Source organism: Tachypleus tridentatus, chromosome 5, assembly GCF_004210375.1.
Source record: "Tachypleus tridentatus isolate NWPU-2018 chromosome 5, ASM421037v1, whole genome shotgun sequence".
In the NCBI taxonomy this organism is placed as follows: domain Eukaryota; kingdom Metazoa; phylum Arthropoda; class Merostomata; order Xiphosura; family Limulidae; genus Tachypleus; species Tachypleus tridentatus.
Window position 1 is genome coordinate 57,821,917 of NC_134829.1, and position 18,549 is coordinate 57,840,465.

An 18,549-nucleotide genomic window follows, 5' to 3' on the forward strand; every position below is an offset into this window, starting at 1 on the left:
AACAACACTTAAGTGTTTTTTTAGCAACGTACCTTTTGCTTCTTTAGAAATACAATAAAGTACGCTGTTTAGCTCTGAAACTGTAACGCAATTAGTACATTTATTTTTTATCAGTGATGTTAGGTTATATCACTATAAATTCCGAAGGATCGAAACGAAACAGGTAAATAACAGATAACCATAAGAGAGAGAGACAATAACATGGTTATAACTTATTACACAGTTTCTCTAGTGGCTTTCCCACAATACGAATGTGTTTGTTTGATTTGAACACAACTGAAAAGTTGAATACATTTCATATATTTGTACACAATAACCGAATAAAATAAGTTACACTCACTGAATCAGTGCGGCCTCCCAGTTGGTTAACGACAGGCTGTGATGACTGTTTAGCTGAAACAACGAATCGAAATGAACATATCAGCGCTTGCGCAAGTAACCTTAGTTACATTATGTTATTAATAATACTGCAAATATACCAAAAATATAAAAATACAACAATGGGAAGCACTAAGTATAGTAAAATAGTTGAAAATATTAAAGGTTTTGTTTTCAATTTTTTCTGAATAATAGATATCTCAGAGTGATATAAATGTCAATAATTTATAGCTTAGTATTCCAACGTCAAGAGGTTTGGTTCGTTTTGAATTTCTCGCACAAAGCTTAATGAGGGCTATCTGCGCTAGCCGTCCCTAATTTAGCAGAGTAATACTAGAGGGAAGGTAGCTACTTATCATTACTCATCGCCAACTCTTGGACTACCATTTTACTAATCAACAGTGGGATTGACTGTAACATTACAACGTCCCTAACGGCTGAAAGGGCGAGTATGTTTGGTGTGAAGGGGATTCGAACCCGCGACCCTCGGATTACGAGTCGAGTACGTCAACAGTATTTAATTATATTTAAGCGAAAACTTTCGTTTGCTTAGCGATATTAAAGCGCATTTTATCAGAACAAAATTCGCTTCACAAAGTATATGAATATACACGATATTTTAACAATTCATGTCTGTTCTCGTCTGTTTCTGTTGTTTTCTTTTTCCAATCAAAACTATTCTCGACGAGGAATAAGTAGAATAAAAAATAAATACAGAAACGTATTTTGAAAACTCTATTTTCAAGTTTTTTCAATCAAGTTTTATCTAATTATTTTTTATTATATAAGAAAAACAATGATTTCAAGGCGATCATCAGAACGAGGCGTTAAATATAGACCTAACCAAAATTATACTTTGCAGCGTATTATATTAGCGTGTGAGTGGATTCCTTAGAGAAAATTGAACGAGATAGGGTAAAGACGGAAAACTGTTGTTTTACAGTAGAGTGAAGAATAAAAGCCCGCGAACATTGGTATAAATCAAATTTCAGATAATGTTGTTCATTGTATTATCACTGATAAGGTGGATGATGGGAAAAATTAGTGACCATACACAAGGCAGTCTAGGCAACTCTCTGATTTCGAGAGAAATTCTAGCAGCACCAGAGCCCCCTGTCTGTGTCGATCAATAAGTACAAAGGAAGAAGGCTTATGCATGAGTTCTAGCCAACACGTTTTGTCTTCAGGCCCGTATGCGCATAGTTGTACATCATGTTAGTCATATTTGTTCGGTAAAGGTTGACGACCACGGGGTGACCGGGAGTCGAGATGGGTGTCTTCGTCAGCGCTTGCTTCCGCTGTAAACGGGATCTCTGTGATTCGTGATTTCTCCCATCTCAAGTGTTGTCAGGTGGTGCAAACGCACGAGATTTTGTAAATTCCTTACAAATACGTCGTTCAAAGTTCTGGCTTTGGCGCCAAGGAGCAAACTTTCTGTAAAAAAAACACTCGAGGTTGAATATTCTTCAATGCAGCTGACACTAATGGACTGCACTGACCCCTTGTTCACGTGGACAGCAACAGCTTCGCAACGCATTCTCCTCCTTAATCGCTGTATGCAGAACCGACACGACGAAGCGATCAGGAACAACTACTTGGAACAGTTGCGGAACTTGTCTTCTTCACCAACGTTTGGAAACACTTTCCATTCTTCCTCTGGCACTCGAGGTACATTATTATATTATTTTGGTACTCAACATACATTATTATATTCTTCTGGTACTCAAGATACATTATTATATTATTTTGGTACTTAAGATACATTATTATATTCTTCTGGTACTCAAGATACATTATTATATTCTTCTGGTACTCAAGATACATTATTATTCTTCTGGTACTCAAGGTACATTATTCTATTCTTCTAGTACTAAAAATACATTATTATATTCTTCTGGCACTCAAGGTACATTATTATATTATTTTGGTACTCAAGATACATTATTATATTCTTCTGGTACTCAAGATACATTATTATATTCTTCTGGTACTCAAGATACATTATTATATTCTTCTGGTACTCAAGATAATTATTATATTCTTTCTTGTACTCAAGATACATTATTCTATTCTTCTAGTAATCAAGATACATTATTATATTCTTCTGGTACTAAAAAATAATTATTATATTCTTCTTGTACTCAAGATACATTATTCTATTCTTCTAGTAATCAAGATACATTATTATATTCTTCTGGCACTCAAGGTACATTATTATATTCTTTCTGGTACTCAAGATACATTATTATATTATTTTGGTACTCAAGATACATTATTATATTCTTCTGGTACTCAAAAATATTATTACTATATTCTTTCTCGTACTCAAGATACATTATTCTATTCTTCTGGTACTCAAGATACGTTCTTATATTTTTTTCTGACACTTAAGATACATTATTTTAATCTTGTGATATTCAAGGCACATTAATATTTTATTGTGATACTAAAGGTGCATTACAACATTCTTCTGATACTCAAGGTACATTATTTTAGTTTTCTGGTAATAAAGGTACATTATTCAAGTTATTCTGACACTCAAGGTACATTATCACAATATTCTGATCAAGTGAATGATATTTTCTTTTAAATACAATAAGTTTTATTAAAAGCGTCAAGGACTAAATTGAAACACACTAAACGTACTCAAAAGTATCGTCTTGAAACACACTAAACGTACTCAAAAGTATCGTCTTCTGAGTTTGAAACTACTGAGTTAAGAACCACGAAATATCGAAAAATTGTATGTTGTACACAGTTAAAAACACGAAACACAGTTAATGATATCATGAACCCAGTTAAAATATACAAATTACTGCGGGGAGTTTTATTCAGTCTACAAATTGTCTTTGACAATATATTTTATTCGATATGATTTTCTTATATTGCAAAACCGTCGTTTTCTTAGATTAATTGTTTAAGTTTTTGAACTGGTATCACAGCTGCTTTAAAATAATTTACGTTAACCTTTACTTTTATCTTATACGTTATCACTATTTCCACTCTGTAAAGGAAATGTAATACATATATATACCGCATACTTTATGTATATATGCCCTACTTTTCATGTAGTATGTACTCTGCGCTCAATGTTATATATACCCTATCTCTGTGTTATAATGTTGCATATACCCTAGGTTTTATATAGTGTATTTTTTGTGCTTTAGAAGTTGGCACTTTTCAATTATATCTAAACTTCATTTTTTTATATTTTATTTCGTTTTCCTCCTTCGATATTAGAAACACAAAAGTTATTATTAAGACATCCAATGAATGCACACGAACATGTGTTGATACTCTGTTATAAATGACTTAGGTCGTTCCTGAATGCACGAAAACTAAACGTCATGTAAACACTGACATATTCTCTCGTCCTTACAAGTTAACCATAAACTATCTTGTATTTGGTGGTCTTTGTTTTCCTTCGTGTCTTGTTCTAGTAACGACAACGCGCAGGAATCGTTAGTGTTGTGTTAGAGGTGTCTCTTAACGGTAAAGCTGTGGTCCATGTTCTCTTTTGTATTTCTCGGAAAAGTAAAGTGTACTTGAACGAGATATACGACTCTCTGCGTGGCCGTGGATGTACTATACTTTGTTGTTTTGTGTTCTAAACTAAACCAGCTGTTTGTATTCTGAACTCGAACTTCGATATTTCGCTTAACATAACATTTCTTCAATAATCACGAGGCTATAAACTGTTATTATCTATATCATATCCTTGTGCATAAGAGTAACAGCATATGACGTTTATTCTTTGTTTTGTTTTTGAATTTCGCGCAAAGCCACACGATGTCTATCTGCGCTAGCCGTCCCTAATTTAGCAGTGTAAGACTAGAGGGAAGGCAGATAGTCACAACCACTCACCGCCAAATCTTGGACTACTCTTTTACTAACGAATAGTGGGAGTGGCAGTCACATTTTAACGCCCTCATGTGACCCTCGGATTACGAGTCGAGCGCCTTAACCATCTGGTCGTACCGGGCCGATTTTTATTGTTTTCTTTAATAAATATATATTTTTTTTCTTTAATAAAACAAGAATAACTTTTCCATTAACTATCTCTTTTACGGCTTGTAAATCTAGAATTGTGTGAGTGTTTATTCGTTATTGGATTAGTAATCAGAGCTTTTTGTTAGTTTGGGCTGTCTGTACTATGCCCACAAAGCCTATTGAAGCACGAGTTTTCAGTGCTACAAGTTTTTTACTTGCCGTTTAGCCACTGGGTAGCCACTATAAACACCTATAGGTTTATGGACTAGTGACATGCTGTTTTCTTTATTTAAGCACTCATTGGTTATTGGATTACTAACTCTGTATTTTATCTCTTAAATCGTTTATTGGTTATTGGATTACTGATCTGATATTTCTTCTCTTTAAGGAATTAATTTTTTATTTGATTACTGACCTTGTATTTTCATTATTAGCACTTGTTGATTATAGAACTACTAACCATTATATTTGCACTCTATGAGCATATATTGATAATTCGCTCACTAGCCTAGTATTTTGTCTATATAGGCACTTATTCACTATTGTATTATGAAGCTGGTATACAATGGTTTTAAGCACTGTCTAATTATTAGATTATTACCGTAATATTCTAGAAACATATTAATTTGGTTTGTTTTGTTTTAAATTTCGCGCAAAGCTATGAGGGCTACCTGTACTAGCCGTCGTTAATTTAGTAGTGTAAGAGGAGGAAGATAGCACCCACCGCCAACTCTTGGGCTACTCTTATATCAACGAATAGTGAGATTGACCGTAACATTATACCGTCCTCACGGCTAAAAAAGGCGAACATATTTGGTGTAATGGGGATTCGAATCCGCGATCCACAGATTACGAGTCATGCTTTTAACCACCTGGTCTCGCCGGGCTAAAGACATATTGATTGTTAATTATGAACTTGTTGTTTTCTGTCTTTAAAGACCTATTAATTAGTGGATTACAAAATTGGTAATCTTAAAGTGCTTGATCATTAACGGATTACAATTATTATTAATTACTGGATTATGGTTCTGCTAGTCAGTGCACTTGTTAACAATTGGATTAACAGTTTCTCAGCTAACATATTATAACATTTACTCCTGTTTGTTTTAAAAGCTACATACATTGTGGTTGTTTCAGTTTTTTTTCCTTCAGTCTATTCTCTGCTCGATTTTAACTCACTTTAAAACTTTCTTGAATAATTCATTCGGTACCAAAAAAACACAAAACAGTTCTCTCACAATTTATGTTAATAGCTGGGTCTGAGGATATTTACCTGGTATAGTAATGGCGCGTGTTGAATATCAACAGTTGGACTGTAAGACAGTTCCTTTGGATTTAACATGACCAATAAACCGAAAATATATTAACAATCTAAACTGAGGTTTTATTCAGGAAATCTTAACAGAAGGTTCACCATAAAATAATGAAAGCTTGTGCCAAAGTTGTATAGTTAATTCATTTTTAAGCAAAAGCTATTGTCATATGATGGTATGACAGTATTCGCCTCGTTTTGTCCTGTTTCAAAGAGGGAATCAATGTTATTTATTCAGCCAATGGAAAACTACGGAAAAGAGTTATTTGTCAAGTGCCAGTTTTTCTTGGTAGATTGCTGATGATTTAACAAAATCAGTGGCGTTCTTGGTCCTGACTAAACTTTTAACATATACAGTATTTTATATAGTCCTGTCTCTAACTTGGCAATCGACAGTGTTTGAATTGCTTCACTTACTTTAAGAAAACCATTTGTTTTGTAGTCCTGAACCCCCTTTTATAAAAACAAAACCACTAGAGTTTATAACCTTATTCTACTGTATAGCCACTTGTGTTTCCAGTAATGCCCAGTAGGGTTTGCAGTTTTAATCAGTTGTGTTTTAAGCCCTTGCACTTCAAATCAGTTGTGTTTTAAGCCCTTGCACTTCAAATCAGTTGTGCTTTTAGCCCTTGCACTTCAAGTCAGTTGTGTTTCATCCCTTGCACTTCAAATCAGTTGTGTTTAGCCCTTGCACTTCAAATCAGTTGTGTTTTAGCCCTTGCACTTCAAATCAGTTGTGTTTTAGTCCTTGCACTTCAAATTAGTTGTGTTTCAGCCCTTGTACTTCAAATCAGTTGTATTTCAGCCCTTGCACTTCAAACCAGTTGTGTTTCAGCCCTTGCACTTCAAATCAGTTGTATTTCAGCCTTTGCACTTCAAACCAGTTGTGTTTCAGCCCTTGCACTTCAAATAAGTTGTGTTTTAGCCCTTGCAATTCAAACCAGTTGTGTTTTTAGCCCTTGCACCTACTTCAAACAAACAGTTACGTTTCCAGTCCTCTCTCTTCCTTAAAATACCACTTGTGTTTCCAACACTACCATTTTTATTCAGGTTTTGGACTTCACCTGATATATAATTTTTGAAGTTGTATAAAGGTTGCTGCAATTGAAATATATGAGGTTCCTCAACTATTTCGCCTGTGTGGGGAACATCAACGTTAACAGCAGTTTGAATATATTTTGTAATATATCTATTAAGAAATAGAATAACTATGGAAGATCGAATTTTTCTGCTTTATTAAACACAAGCAACTGAGAAAGGTCCTTAAAATCTAACGTGTCTTTTGTATAATTAAACAACATACTTTAACATTGAATGTTGAATTAGAGCAACCCTGGGTAATATCTACTATTGGTTAACTTAGTCACGTGCTCTTCTAACTTTCGTTATTTGATATCTCATTGAGTAAGCTATCTGTTTATCTTCTTTTTAGAAGACATCTCATTCAGCCTCTGTAAGTAACAGTAAGATAATTAAATTTTTCGGAACTCGGATTTGGAATTTGTCACTACTGTAATCTCAGTGCCAGTATCTTTTTAAAGGAAACGAAGACAGAACTTATTACGGGTATATAGACAATCTTAAAGTAGCCAACGTAAGGAATTTTCTGATTAAAGGATTTTCGTAGGACTAAGAAATGATTTATTCTGGTCTTGTGAGTCGTTTCTGTGATCTTAGTGTGCAGTAGAAATAGAGGTACTGGAATCTTCTGCCCCAGTTAACAGTATTTTTTTTTTTTGCACTGCTGTAGAAAAAAACAAATAGGAGCCCAAAGAGAGTTTAGCAACATTCGCCACAACGTAAATACAAAACAAAAATCACAAAATCTCCTAGAATACAACTCGTATACGTTATTCATCAAACATGACCGAAACTTAGCATTCTATATTATCTGTCGAAAACTTGACATTCTATATTTTTAGTTCAAAACTCAACATTCCATATTGTTGGCCCAAAGACTAGCATTCTATTTGTCCAAAACGCAGGATTCTATATTGTTGGTCCAAACTTCAGCGTTCTTTAAGTGTGACTATAACACAAATACCCCAAAATGGAAATTCTACATTGTCGTTGGGAAGCATGGATGGAAACTTTATGGTTTTAATAAAACGATGAATAGTTGGACACAAGTTTTAAAAAAGTTGATACCACTTTATGAGACTTGTGTTCTCAATAATTTTCACTATTTTAAGAATGGTAATTGACCGTTCAGTTGGAGTAAAATTCGACATTTTTTTAAGAGGTGAAGTTGTATTAACAAGCAAAACTGTCATAACAAGTAATACGATTAACAGTTTTAGCCACTCGTTCACTGAACAAATTTGCTACATAGCTCAGGGAAACGCTACAAGCAAAAGCTACACTTGAGTTGTTATCCAATACTTATTTTTCCTGTGTTCCACAATCAATTCAGTTGAACGATTATATTTGAAATTTTGGGCCTTTTTTATACTATATATAAATATACAACAACTAGAACGTTAATATCCCAGATCGCATTATAACATGTGTTCGTTTTGTTTGTTTGAATTTCGCGCAGAGCTACACGAGGGCTATCAGCGCTAGCTGTCCCTAATTTAGCAGTATAAGACTAGAGGGAATGCAGCTAGTCATCACCACCCACTGCCAACTCTTGGGCTACACTTGGGATTGACCGTTACATTATAACGCCCCCACGGCTGAAAGAGCGAGCATGTTTGGTGCGACGGGGATTCGAACCCGCGACCCTAAGATTAGAAGTCGAATGCCTTAACCCACCTGGCCATGCCGGGCAGGAGCGAGTGGATGACTGACTTCTTTTTGGTCAATAGGTCAGAATCACAGATAGCAAAGCCTGAACCCTAAGATTGTCTCACCTGTCCCGATTAACACATCACCGGATAAGATATCGATTGTGTTTAAAACTCCAATAACGTCTCAATTATATAAAACATCAATTATATCGATGTATATATTTATTGTGGTAAAAATATAAAATTAGCAAGCTTATGTTGTATTTTATTTCAATTCAATGATAGTATTATTTTACGTAACATAATTAATGAAACAGATTTGTTTAGAAGATTGTTAAAGAAGGCAATAAATTCACGTGCCGAAATCAATCATGATTTGAAATAATCTGAAATTTTTACAAATGTATGTAAATATGTAGTTTGTTTAAATCAAGATAGAAATACTGATGATACGCGTTAGAGTGGCTGGTTCCCAGTTGGTACAGCAGTAAGTCTACGGATTTACAATGCTAAAATTAGGGGTTCGATTCCACTCGGTGGTCTCAGCAGATAGCCCGATATGGCTTTGCTATAAGAAGATACAGACACACAGATGGAGTGGCGGAGATCAATAGTTTAAAAAATTAATTAAAAATATTTGAAGCATGTTCGTAGATTTACCCTTCGAAATAATGTGATTGTATTTCCTTCTTTCTTTACGCTATTCAGTCAATTTGGTGAAGTGTAGTGTATTACGTTCCCTTAGATTTGTCTGTAGGCGGAGTAACGACGTTCACAAATGTGATTCTCACGCGCTGCATAAAGTAATCCGTTCACGCACGGTCACACATTTAGATCTCGAGGAAATTGACATCGTCTACAAGGAGTGAAAGTTGTTGTAGGCTTACCCTCCCCTCTGGTCCGCTGGCAGCTGTCAGTTCTTACACATGAGAGCCAAAATGGTTGAAATTAATTTTAAAAGTGAATTTGGTTTACCATGAAATTGCTATACATTATTCTGATTGACTTATGCTTAAACGTAATTAACATGAAGCTTTACGTTTCACCGAATGACTTATGCTTAAACGTAATTAACATGAAGCTTTACGTTTCACTGAATGACTTATGCTTAAACGTAATTAACAAGAAGCTTTACGTTTCACCGAATGACTTATGCTTAAATGTAATTAACATGAAGCTTTACGTTTCACACACTGACTTGAAAAGAAGCTTCTAAGCATTTTTAACCCTTTTAATGTAGACGTGCCTTAGACTAACCATAAAAGGGCAGGAACAAATGCAATATTCCAATTACATAAAAACAGATTTTAAGATTTGTTGTATTTGTGAGATCACATGTAAACTACTGTGATTAGGATAATATACTGATTAGAATAATGTATTTATCAGGATAATATAGTGATTAACATAATTTATTAATTAAGATAATACATAGAATAAGATAATGTATTAGTTCGAATAATATAGTGTTGTCGTATTTATTTACTTTATTTGTTGTCTTAGTCGAGATCTGGACTCGTGGTTTCAAACGGATCTCTGTTGTTGATTTTTTACGGCGCTGACCGTTGGCATTGACTAACAACCATACACGTCCAAAAACGGCTAGACTTGCATGTATAGACTGGTCTGTCTGATTAATTAAAAACGTGTTTGTTCTATAGGGAATTATCTTTTTAAACCACGCGTACTGGAGCTATTTATACGATAGTCTTACTGATTACTTATTTTAAATAGAGTACTTGCAATGACTTAGTTTCTGCGGTCTGGGATAAGAGTCCACTACAACCGTTCAACTTAATACTCCAAGTATTTCTACGAACATTGTGTGTGTTCTTATCGTTGAAACGAAATTTATTCACAGATACAATGAATAATCGTGCATACATACTAAGAATGTATCTCAGGACGGCTGGTATTGGTTTGTTTGTTTTGGAATTTCGCACAAAGCTACTCGAGGGCTATCTGTGCTAGCCGTCCCTAATTTAGCAGTGTAATACTAGAGGGAAGGCAGCCAGTCATCACCACCCACCGCCAACTTTTGGGCTACTTTTTTACCAACGAATAGTGAGATTGACCGTCACATTATAACGCCCCCACGGCTGAAAGGGCGAGCATGTTTGGCGCGACCGGGATGCGAACCCACGACCCTCAGATTACGAGTCGCACGCCTTAACACGCTTGCCCATGCCGGGCCATTAGTTTATTGAATCCATTTGGATTTTAACCAACAGTAAAGTATTCGCATGTTTGGTAATAAATTATTTTGAAACCGAATTCTCCATACGTTTGGTTTTAAATTCTAATGTTTGATTTGTTTTGAATTTCGCGCAAAGCTACTCGAGGGCTATTTTACTAACTTAGCAGTGTAAGGCAGCTAGTTATCACCACCCACCGCCAACTCCTGGACTACTCTTTTACTAAGGAATACTGGGATTGATCGTCACATTATAATGCCCACACGGCTCAAAGAGCAAGCATGTTTGATGTGACAGGGATTCGAACCCGCGACCCTAAAGATTACGAGTAGATTGCCTTAACCACCTGGGGATGCCTTCTGTTTGGTATTCAGATGTACAGTATGTAATTCATTTAGTAAAAAGTTCGTATTTTTGGTAACAACTTCTTCGTATGTTTCGTAGTACATTTATATACATTTTATAGTAAATTCTTCGTATGTTTGTCAGTAAATTATTAACACGTTTCTTAGTAAATTATTTATAAATTTATTTGTAAAATTTTCATGTGTTTGATAATAAATTCTTCATACGTTTGTTGATACTTTCTTCATACTGAAGGTAATAATGTATGTTTCATATTTTGTAGTTAAACAATGTATTTTCTTCGCATGTAGCTACTTACATACTTTCTTGTTGATAAACTTACCCCTAAAGTGTCGTAATACTTTAAGATCACGTGACAAGGTACACATGAACCCAGTTGCTACTCTCGGTTAGGGCCTTTAAAAGTGAAGTTTCAAAAATCCAAACCAACCTTGATACCTACCTCTTGTGTCGCACGGTATCCTTGTATAATATAACTGTGTTTAAACGGTGTTTTACTATTAGTTTTCACCTGGTGACGTTTTCTCAATTTAAGTAAACATTCTTGTGCACTACCTTTCAAAAGTAGGTAGAACATTGCCTCAAATAACGTAATTTGTCCTTATTATAAGTTTCACGCATATCATTGCGTGCCTATAAAATACGTGTGTTTCTGAGTGCTTTTAACTTAATTGTTATAACCATAATGCGTGGCCAGCCCTAAATGTCTCATTAACGTTTCAGCCTTTGTTCTTTGTCTAGATATGCTTATTCTGACCATTCAAATATAGTTCAAACTGAAAAACAAGGCCCTCTTGAGAAAGGATTATGGTGAAATACCAGTTGAATGTGAGATGAATATTTTCATTAAACTTCCTGTTTCTAAGCGCCCTAATGACGTACATCATGCAGAAATAACAAGGTGGAACCTTCAATATTCGCGGAACTTGAAATTATTCTAGGTAGGATTAGAGTAAATTGACGTAGGAGACTTTTTCTCTCCTCTATATTAACTATATTTTGTACCCCAGCAGCACCAAACGTAAGGCACGCGTATACCCGATTCATTTTTTATACGAGATCTCTGCCAGCCTACCTTCACATTGAAATTTTTTCAGGCATAATTAAAGCAAATTAATCCATGAGGGACGTGAGCTAATACATCAATCGAAAGAGTTTGACTTATCGAGTCCAAAACGGTAGATCTCAAATTGGGCCAAGAGATGAAGGAACTTTGAGCTAAACGCTTGAAAGAAAACAAACAAACAACCAAAGCCATTCTATGGGCCCGGCATGTCCAGGTGGGTTAAGGCGTTCGACTCGCAATCTGAGGATGGCGGGTTCGAATTCGGGTCCCACCAAACATGCACGCCCTTTCAGCCCTGGGGGCGTTATAATGTGTCGGTCAATCCCACTATTCGTTGGTAAAAGAGTAGCCCAAGAGTTGGCGGTGAGTGGTGATGACTAGCTGCCTTCCCTCTAGTTTTACATTGCTAAATTAGGGACGGCTAGCACAGATAGCCCTCGAGTAGCTTTGTGCGAAATTCAAAATCAAAACAAAACTCTACGTATTGGTCGTGGTTTCTCTCAGCCCACAGCGATGAACTTCGTTACCAGAAGCTGGGAACATACTTGAGTTCCCGGGCAATCGATGTTAAATCATTAATCAAATTTCTTCTTTATTGATCCCTCTCTGATCTTGTTAAAACCTCAAAAGCCATTTGTAAATCGAATTTTATATCGATTTGGTTATTGTAGTTTGGTTATTGTAGAATCTCTCCTTTATTTTCTTTTCAACTTTCTTCACAGTTGTTGATTGTTAACACAAAGTGTACATAATGTATGCGCGCTTTCCACCGCAGGGGAGCAGACCCCCCGGATTTCAACATTGTAAGTCCGTATAGTTACTGAAGACCTAATTTTGTTTCTGTGATTAAGGATACACAAAAGAAATCCTTAACAAAGCAATGATTTTATTATTATTTTTTATTAGAATGACATATGCACTGAGAGCGAAATGCGAAAAAAATCGTGAGATTCAGCCGACCTAGTAGATGGGGGCTACTCCTAAATATAAAGCATAGGCAAACAGTATTTATAATAAAACAGTAATTAAGAACGTCAAGTGGAAATGAACGTAATTACTTTCGATGTACTGACTGATAGAACTAATATTACTGATGAAAGTAGTAACAAATAAAGCTATATAGATTATCATAGAACCCACAATCATCATTTCTTGTCCTGCACCATACCTGTTGATATATACCCACAATCATCATTTCTTGTCCTGCACCATACCTGTTGATATATACCCACAATCATCATTTCTTGTCCTGCACCATACCTGTTGATATATACCCACAATCATCATTTCTTGTCCTGCACCCTACCTGTTGATATATACCCACAATCATCATTTCTTGTCCTGCACCATACCTGTTGATATATACCCACAATCATCATTTCTTGTCCTGCACCATACCTGTTGATATATACCCACAATCATCATTTCTTGTCCTGCACCATACCTGTTGATATATACCCACAATCATCATTTCTTGTCCTGCACCATACCTGTTGATATATACCCACAATCATCATTTCTTGTCCTGCACCATACCTGTTGATATATACCCACAATCATCATTTCTTGTCCTGCACCATACCTGTTGATATATACCCACAATCATCATTTCTTGTCCTGCACCATACCTGTTGATATATACCCACAATCATCATTTCTTGTCCTGCACCATACCTGTTGATATATATCCACAATCATCATTTCTTGTCCTGCACCATACCTGTTGATATATATATACCTTTATACTGTTGCTCTTTGTAATACCACCTTTACCAGTTATTTTGTATTAAATTTTTATGATAATGTTTGCAACAAGTTGCCTTTTTTCCATGACTTGGAAAGTGTCATACCATATCTTTTTTTGGTTTGGTTTGTTTTGAATTTCGCCCAAAGCTACTCTAGAGCTATCTGCGCTAGCCGTCCCCAATTTAGCAGTGTAAGACGAGAGGAAAGGCAACTAGTCACCACCACCCACTGCCAACTCTTGGGCTACTCTTTTACCAACGAATAGTGGGGTTGACTGTAACATTATTTCGTCCCCACAGCTGAAAGGACGAGCATGTTTGGTGTGATGGGGACTCGAACCCATGCCCCTCGGATTACGAGTCGAGGGCCTTAACCACCTGGCCATAGCGGACCTTAAAATATCTTATGCAACACAGTAGAAATGCAGTAGCTAAAGCCTTACCAGTGTATCTAGCTTCTTATCATTTTCCACCGATAACTATTTGTACATCTGTGTTTGAAACAACCAACAATGAAATTGTTCAATGTGCCTTTACACAGAAATACGTCGCGCATTATTATAAGCGATTTTCGAGACTTTTTGTGTGTGTCTGTATGTGTAATATATTTTTGCAAAGATACTTAAGGACTACCTGCGTAAACAGCTCCTAATTTAAACGTGGTAGGACCAGAAGGAAGGTAACTGGTGAACAACATCCTTCGCCCATTCTTTGGTGGTTACTTTTAACCAATTAACAATGGGATTGGCCGTTGCAATATGATGGCTCCACAACTAAAAGGGAGAGCATGATTGGTGATGGTATTAAAATCCTCGGTGCCCCTTTTGTGAATCGAGCGTCCAAACCACCAGGTCATGCCGCTCTCCACAGTAATGTACAGTGGTTTTTAGATAGAATTCAGTATGTTGACTATGTATCGGTCTTCTAAATATGCGGACTTACATGGATAATTTAAAGAATGGTAAATGTACTTCAAGCCCAAAATTAATTCATTTTATTCCTGTTTACTTTGTTATATTTGGTTCAGGTATACGAAAGAAAATTTTCAATTTTATTCACTTACTGTTTTTCAGGTTTTCTCTTTGTCGAGAATCACTGTTCTTTACCATGTTCATTTTCAAATCTTCTGCGATTCCATTCTTGTTCAGGTATTGTTTAATCCTTTCTTTAGAACGTTTCAGTGGCTTTCTCCATCTTCTTTTGGTGGTTTCTGATAGGTCTCGTACTCTCCTTATTGTCTGGCTTTCTCCTCGTTTCTTGACGTGACCAAATCACCTCAGCCTGGCTTCTCTTGCCTTCTCTGTAGTGTGCTATCTGTGTCTTCTGCATATTTGTTTTGCAAGTTTTTTTTTACGTTTGGGTTTCAAATCCTGACGGCAACTTTCTTCTTTCTTCAACATGGCAGAGGATTGGTTGCGGCGGAAGTTTCGATTTTATTTACTGGGAAACAATTATTCCTCACCATTCGCACGTGTCGTAGAATAAACAATAAAAACAATTAAAGTTGAGGCCATGTACAATAATAGTTTATAAAAGAACATATCAGTCTTTATAAAGTAAGTTTTTTGTATCACGGAAGCCCAATAAATATGGAATTCAACATCTCGTATTTTAACATCAATAATACTGTATTAAATGTTGTTGTTTCCTTTCCTCAGTGCACTGTTGCACTCTGGACTATTTGAGCTCTGTCCACCGCAGGGTATCAAACCTTAGAACCTTTAGCGTTGTAACTAAACTTACCGTTGACCAACCAAGTGACCTGAATTAAAGGAGTCTTTTTGTGAAAACTTGCTCGTTAGTGAAAAAATTAAAGATATAATACTCGAGCACTATTCATGTGTTTCAGAAGGCTGGTATGGGTATTAACACTTTTACTTATGAGCAGAGAACAGCATTTCGACCTTCCTAGTCAAATCTTTAAATACTGATGAGATAAAAGTAGCCCAAGGATTGGTAGCGAAAACTGTTAACTAATTATCTTCTCTCTGGCCCACCAGTCCAAAATCAGGAACGACAATGAGCAGATAGACTTTTTGAAGCTTTGCGCGAAAGTCTGAAAACAAGATCGTGCTGAATTTTGTACATTAACGTTAGTCAAGAAATTGGCATTTAGTTATTAATGCGTGCGTTAAATCCCATCTCTTTTCGTCAGATTTTCTAATATAATGTTCTCAAAGCCCATTACAACTTTAGAAGAGAGACGAATTCGTCAGATTTTCTAATATAATGTTCTCAAAGCCCATTACAACTTTAGAAGAAAGACGAATTCGTCAGATTTTCTAATATAATGTTCTCAAAGCTTATTACAACTTTAGAAGAGAAACGAATTCGTCAGATTTTCTAATATAATGTTCTCAAAGCTTATTACAACTTTAGAAGAGAGACGAATTCGTCAGATTTTCTAATATAATGTTCTCAAAGCTTATTACAACTTTAGAAGAGAGACGAATTCGTCAGATTTTCTAATATAATGTTCTCAAAGCTCATTACAACTTTAGAAGAGAGACGAATTCGTCAGATTTTCTAATATAATGTTCTCAAAGCTCATTACAACTTTAGAAGAGAGACGAATTCGACACAGAATAGATTTTTTTTTTGCATACATTAACGCAGTTTTTCTATCTCGCTCTCGGTAATTGAATCCTCAAACTAACGTGTTTTCTTTTGTTTGTTTTTCAAGAGTGGAGGGTATTATTTTAAACACAAAAAAAATATTGTTAAATGAACTTGGTTTGATGTGGATTCACGTCTTTATTCATTCTTTCACGAGAATAATTGAATGTTTAATTTGTTCACAAAGAATTCTTTGTTTATAAGAAACCGGCCTTTATTTTTACCTTTCACTAGCACGTAATTTTATATCGATAAAGGAAAGCTTTAAGCTACGTCTAACTTTAACAAAAAAAAAACGCCTTATCTTGCTTTCTAATCTATTTACTGAGTGACATCTGTTTTGAAATCACGTGAACTTCCTCGTGAACATTGCAAAAAGCAGCTAAAATCTCGAGAGTTTTCGAGGAAATACAGTTGGTCGTATGCACAGAAATCAACCACCAACTATGTAATAAAACACGTGGACTGGATGTAGCACGTGATAACGTATTTTGCGCATAGAATAGTCTATTTCAATGAACGAGAATATCTTTACCAGTGAGTATTATTATTTAACCGCTCTGTAAAAAAGAAAGAGGCATGTACATGTACTGTGTGCTACACGTTTTGAGCTAAGCAATGTAATGAAACCTGAAACCAGGTTTCTGAGTACTTCTATGTAATATCTGGAGATGTATTAAAATGTCCAGCCACATAATTAAACGTAACGTGATGACCCAAGAAATACTTTGCTAAGTTTGTTTGTTTTTTGTAACAGATTTCTTTGTTTAAATAAGTAGTCGAGAAATACGAGGGTGTTATGAGGATATATTACGTATGATGACGAATGGTTTAAACAAATATATTTAAATAATTTCTTAGCCTTTTCTTTTTTCTCTCTGTTTCTGTTATTTTAAAACGGACTATACATGGTGTTTCTTCATGGTCTTGACGTCAGCAGTTTGGTTTTGATCTAGTGCAAAATCTACGTAACTGTCTTCAGCCGCTCAATCTGTGGAAGGGAATTCAGACTTGGATTTTAATATTGTAGTTCCGTAAACATATCATTGAAATATTAGGACTAAATTTTATGTTGTAAGAAAGAATCTGTTCATTGTTTGTTTTTTTTAATTTCGCGCAAAGCTACACGAGGGCTATCTGCGCTATCCATTTCTAATTTGGCAATGTAAGACTAGAGGGAAGACTGCTAGTCATCACCACCCACCGCCAACTCTTGGGCTACTCTTTTACCAACGATCGTAACATTATGACGCCCCCACTGCTGAAAGGACGAGCATGTTTGGTGTGACGGGGATTCGAACCCGCGACCTTCAGGTTACGAGTCGAATGCCTTAACCACCTGGTCATGCCGGGCGTATAGGAATGGGATAGCTTTAAAAACACCATAAGATAAATCATACAATAATGGTGAGTAAATGCCAACTTATATTAAAGCAAATTAGTTGTGTATATCCAACAGGATTGCGGATACACGTGTAATTAAAGCCTTATTGTTTGTACATTACAACACTACTCTTTGTTTTATACGTCACTATGCTTCATATAAAATAACAATTTTTTTTAAATAACTGCTCTGAGATTATATCTGACAGCATCTAAGTATAGACCCCTACTATCGCCTTATAAAATAATAAAACACCAAATTTCAAAACAATTCTTCTCACAACCGAGTGAAATGAAATTACACCAACTAGAAATACAAATGTTTACCTTTCTAAGCAACAAAATTAATGACTTTGAATATTTGTTCACTTGTTTCGATAAAATTTGATATTTTTGTAGATACAACTTCTTACAAAATAAAACCTGTCTTTCCAAGATAGAACCTTACTATACAATGTAGTATTTTTTTTCAATATACAGCCTTTATTTATAAATTACAGCCTCTCCTAACAAGACACAATCTTGGTATACAAATACAGAACATTTTATTTACAGCCTTTTTTTACACATAGGTGAATGAGTGAGTTCTATAGGCCTGGCATGGCTAGGTGCATTAAGGCAGTCGCGTCGTAATCTGAGAGGCGCGGGTTCGAACCCCACTCGCACCAAACACGCTTGCTTTCCATTTTTAGCCCCTAGTGGCACAGTGGTATGTCTCCAGACTTACACATTAAAAACCGGGTTTCGATACCCGTGGTAGGCAGAG

At 35.6% G+C, this 18,549-nt stretch overlaps 1 protein-coding gene across 1 annotated transcript in view; it reads left to right on the plus strand.

Annotated features, from left to right (window-relative positions):
- The first annotated feature begins 1,862 nt into the window (after positions 1-1,862).
- Positions 1,863-18,549, plus strand: part of LOC143250373 (uncharacterized) — an 85,331-nt gene continuing 68,644 nt past the window's right edge. The window contains exon 1 of the mRNA XM_076500818.1: positions 1,863-2,046. Within this exon, the coding sequence (XP_076356933.1) occupies positions 1,863-2,046 (184 nt within the window). The remainder of the gene's footprint in view (positions 2,047-18,549) is intronic.